Source organism: Aptenodytes forsteri, unplaced genomic scaffold, assembly GCF_000699145.1.
Source record: "Aptenodytes forsteri isolate BGI_AS27 unplaced genomic scaffold, ASM69914v1 Scaffold26, whole genome shotgun sequence".
Taxonomy (NCBI): domain Eukaryota; kingdom Metazoa; phylum Chordata; class Aves; order Sphenisciformes; family Spheniscidae; genus Aptenodytes; species Aptenodytes forsteri.
In genome coordinates this window covers 2,971,856-2,976,675 of record NW_008794125.1, presented here as the reverse complement: position 1 = coordinate 2,976,675, position 4,820 = coordinate 2,971,856, and the positions used below count along the sequence as shown (strand labels likewise).

At 57.6% G+C, this 4,820-nt stretch overlaps 1 protein-coding gene across 1 annotated transcript in view; it reads left to right on the top strand.

Annotated features, from left to right (window-relative positions):
• The window catches only part of TMEM8A (transmembrane protein 8A), a 13,633-nt gene extending 8,927 nt beyond the window's left edge, over positions 1-4,706 (top strand). The window contains exons 10-13 of the mRNA XM_019471629.1: positions 987-1,165; positions 1,664-1,810; positions 2,197-2,313; positions 2,828-4,706. Coding sequence (XP_019327174.1) covers positions 987-1,165; positions 1,664-1,810; positions 2,197-2,313; positions 2,828-3,124 — 740 coding nt within the window. The 3' untranslated portion in view covers positions 3,125-4,706. The remainder of the gene's footprint in view (positions 1-986; positions 1,166-1,663; positions 1,811-2,196; positions 2,314-2,827) is intronic.
• Positions 4,707-4,820: the final 114 nt, after the last annotated feature.

Here is a 4,820-nt window from a genome sequence, read left to right as displayed (position 1 = left end):
AAAAAAAAAAAAAAGAAAGATAAAAAGGCAGGTTTGTTTTTGTAGAAGACTGTCTCAGCTCAGTCCTCAGTATCGCATCAGCAGGCTGAGAATTGAGCCCCGTGTCAAGCCTCGAGCATGCGCTGTCCTCTAGGAAGTTTTCACTCCCACCTGCCCTGCGCAGACCTGGATGTCACCCTGGGCTGAGGCAGTGGGTTTGGTCACCCTGGAGAAGAGGAGTTGGAGGGGGATTGAATCGCACCTTCCACTGCCCACGGGGGTTACAGGGACCCTGGAGCCGGGCTCTTCTGGGGGAGCACTGGGAAAGGGCAAGAGGCCACAGACACAGGCTGCAAGGAGGAAACTTCCAGCTAAATCGAAGAAGACAAATTTCCCCCCATCAGAGTTGTTCAGCTTTGCACAGTATCCAGGTCTCCATCCTTGGAGATCTTCAAAACTCAGTTGGGCAACACCCAGAGCAACCTGAGCTGGCTTTGCAGTCTGCCCTGCTGTGACAGGAGGTAGAACAGGAGCCCGATGGCTTCCTCGATGTTGTGGATCGTTCTCCACCCTCGTTCCTGGGATCTCTAGGGATCTTGCACCCAGCTTACACCATCATCTGAAGCAGCTGAGCCTCAAAAGCTTAATGTATCACCCACAAGCAGCCTGTGTGTTGAGTTACTGTAGGGATGAGAAGTACCAGCCTGGACACACCCATACTGTTCATAGAATGGTCCCTGCTACGTGGGAACAACCTGGGGGATGTCCTCGGAGCAGACACGGGGCTCTGCTGGGCTTCCCCAAGACTTTCCACAGCAGAGCATGCGATGAGTAACGAGACCATCCTGAGAACAGGAGTGTGAGTGGCTGATGGAGCAAGGGAGAGGAGGCCAGGAGGTAGTTCTGGGGTGCGATTGCTTCTTCTGAGAAGTCCTAGGCTGCTGCTGGGTGCTGTGGGAGGACAAGGGAGGGCATGCGAGATCCACACAAGCCTCTCTGCTCTGCAGGTTGGGGCGGGTGGAGCTGCACGGATGATACCAAGGCCCAGTCTGTCAGTGCGCAGAACCTGGCCACCCTCCTGCTTACCCTGAGCAACCTCATGTTCCTGCCGGCAATAGTGGTTGCTGTTTATCGCTACTACCTGGTGGAGGCCTCCGTCTACACCTACACCATGTTCTTCTCCACGGTAGGGGTTGCCTTTTGTCGGGTCCCCCGCCAGCTTCCCCTGAGCATCGAGGATGCTGCGTCGGACTGAAGTCCTTGGTGGAGCAGTCCATCCTGGAGCTCCACAAGGAGCTTCTACGATCGTTGGACAGGCACCTCCGTGGACATGTCCTGCCTCTTCAGAGCTTGGCAGGAGTGTTATTTTCACTGGGCTCTTCCACCCATGCTGCAGGTGCTCATATTTGGGGGTGGGACCCCAGGGAACTGAGATGGGCTTGGAGCATTGCGTACTTGAAGGGTGCTGTCCTAGGAGCTCTCGGCTGCTGTTGGGAGGGTGCAGGTTGATGGCTGCTCTCATCTGCTTTCTGTAATGCTACAGTGGTTTGGTGGAGCTTCCTGGAGGCACTACCAGGAGGGATCGTGGCTACCATGGGCTGAGCCTTCTCCTGCCTCTCCTTCCCAGAAAGCCGTGTGCTGCTGCTGGATTCATGCTAGCCTTTGCTTTTGTCCCCGGCTCTAGTTCTACCATGCGTGTGACCAGCCAGGCGTCGCGGTGATGTGCATCATGGACTACGACACACTACAGTACTGTGACTTTTTGGGCTCTGTGGTGTCCATCTGGGTGACGATCCTGTGCATGTCCCGGGTGAAGAAGATCCTGAAATACGTGAGTGTCAGGTAACCCCGCGCGGCAGGGCCAGTCCTGGGGTGGCCACGCTGAGCCCTCTCACGGCTGTATTTTAATGACACAGCCCGGCCTGATGACAAAGCCTGTTTGTCACCCGATGCCACCCTGATTTTTAAACCGGTGGGTTGTTTTGTCCCAGGAGTTTGGATCGTGAACCTGCATGCTTGTTGGGCCTGAAGGGACTGAGATTTGTGGGAAAGGTTTGTGGGTCCTCTGGCTTTTCCTTCTGAAGGTGCTGCTCCCGAGTCCTGCACGCGTGCAGGGCTGGGTGGCCAGGAGGTGAGGTTCTCCTTGCCTCTGGCATGGCTGGCTGTGCTCTGGCAGCAGATGAGCTGCTAACAACAGTGGTGGTGTCTCATTCCCAGGTCCTTTTCGTCTTGGGGACCCTGTTAATTGCCATGTCCCTGCAGCTGGACCGCAGAGGGGTGTGGAACATGATGGGTCCCTGCCTCTTTGCCCTCGTCATCATGATCGCAGCGTGGGTAAGTACGGACAGCCAGGCAGGATGTGCTGCCCTTAGCTCCCATCCGGAGAACGATCGTGGCAGAGCAGACCCCAGGCTCCAGCCCATCCACAAGGAGGGCTTGATCTCCTTGAAAAGCCCAGGTGGAGGGAGGGCAGGGTGAGGGATTCGCCTTCCATCCCTCCAGTAGCTGAGAAATCTCCCGGTTACGGGTCTCAGCACAGTCCAGCTGCTGCAGCTCCAGTTGAGCGCACGCCTGCGGCTGGAGTGCTGTCCCAGAACAGCCGGCTGTTGCCCGTGCCCTGGGCAGGAGCTATGGCATCTGTGCTGGGCTTTGGTGCCACAGCTGGGTAGGGACTCTTGCACACAAGAGATAGGCCCGAGAAGGGGGGAGGCTGAATTTCTCAGGGGCAGCAGGCACAGCCTCTTGCTGTGAGGTTGGCAGATGCTCCTGGGTCAGGCAGCGCTGCCTGTGTCCCCCTGCCTAAGCTGCTGGTTGGCTGCTTAACCCTTCTGTGCTCTCACACCTCCAGGTTTACCATGGAGTGAAGCGCAGACACTGCTACCCCTCCTCGTGGAAGCGCTGGGTTTTCTACCTCCTCCCAGGGATCACCTTGGCTTTCATCGCCATCTCAGTATATGCATTCATGGAAACCAATGAGAACTATTACTATACCCACAGCATCTGGCACGTGCTGGTGGCTTGCAGCGTTGCTTTCCTGCTTCCTCCTCGGGACAAGCATAAGAAGCCCTGGGCCTGGTCACAGAAGCTCACTTGTCGCTATCAGATCTGCCAGAACGACCGTGAGGAGCTCTATGCTGTGACCTGAAACTGCTCGGCTCCCGGTGGCAGAGGTGGAGGGCTGCTGAGGTTGCTCTTCACCTGGGCTGCCCCTCTCTCGCACGTCGGCAATCCTCTTACGTGCTCATTCACTGGCCGGGAGAGCGCAGTATGGACCAGGTTTAAAGATGAAGATGGTGGGCTTGTCTTGTGAAGGCAAGTTTGAGGCCACCTCTGCTTTTCTGCTGGGATGGGGCAGGCTCTTCATGGTTCTAGATCAAGTAATAGCCTGTCCCCCACCTCCCCATGGCCCTGGGGGAAATCACCAATCCTTCCTCCCCTCCTGCTGCGTCCATGAGGCTTGGGCTTAGCCCACGCTGAGCTGGAGCCAGGGCTTTGGCTGCTGGGTTCTTCCCTGCACACCCTGACCTAGCAGAGGGCTGTGGGACGGGGATTTCCCCTGCCATCCTGCAATCAGCATTTGAACCCAAGAGAAGAACGGGTTTCTTCTGATCTGGGGGGCAAATGCTGCCACGTGCCCTTGGTGCTGATGGGGCGGGAAGGAGCTGATCTCGACGTGCACTGGGCCCTTGGCCGCCATCTCCACGGGGGTCTGGAGCCTCTCTCCCTGTGAAACAGGCGGTGCTGCTCTTAACTAGTCCTGATTCTGGGGGAGCAAGAATGAGGCTGGGACTTGGGCCCTGGATTCAGGATCAGACTTGGCAGGAATGTGAAAAAAACCCCGTGTGGGGACGTGCAAGAGGCATCAGCAGCATCTCGCCCAGAGCTGTGAAACCCACAGCAGTGCAGGGTTTAGTCTAAGTTTAATTTTAGCCCTCTCAGCTCATCTGGAAGGAGCCGGGCTGCTGCAGTGTCCTCTTCCTCTCTCAATGTTCAGGTATTCACCGTCTTCCTCCCTTTCGTGGGTTCGGCACGTGCGTGGCTCTGCCTGGGCAGCGTAGGTGGTCCAGGATGGCGTCCGAACTGCGCACCCCCTGCTCCTCCAGCCTGCTGTGCCTCGGAGGCTGGATGTGCTGCGGAGTCGCGGCTGGTCTGAGGCCGCAGGCAGTGTCCCACCCCAGGCAGGAGCATCGCCACGGGCTCCCTGGATGGCTACGGTCTCCTTTGCAGCATCTGTCTCGCCTTAGCCTTACTACAGGGCACGCAGGCATCAGAAAGCAAGGGCAGAAATGTGGCAACCAGGAAAGTTGTCTTTGCCCATCCTTATTCTACAGATAAGGGCTCAAATACATCGTTCCTTGCTGGTTTATTCCAGCTGTGGTCAGTCTGGTGTGTGCTGCTGGGAGCCCGTCCACGGAGGCCCTCCTCAGGTGGCTTTGGAAAGAGCTGGTAATGAAGGATTCGTCTCCTAGTTTATAGGAAACGGGGTTATTTCTTTGCTTTGAAAAGCGCCCAGCCTTCTGCTCAGCTCTGCACTTTATCCCTCTCCCTCCCCTTCCTCTGCAAACTCCCACTTCTTAAGCAGAGGCAGGACGGGCGAAGGGCACTTGCCCGCACCCAGCAGTATCGTCCCCCCGTCACCCCCGTCCCCGGCCTTTCCTTTTGCTGCTGCCATCCACGACACCGGCAGCACGGCGGGAGCGGGGAACGTGGGGTCCTCGGGGCTTCCGCGAGCTTTTATCACTTTTAGGCACTTTTTTTCCCCCCCTCGGTTTGCACAGCGGCGTCGCAGCCCCGGCGCTGTGGCAGGCGGCCGCCGCTCCTTCTACACCCCGCCGGCCCCT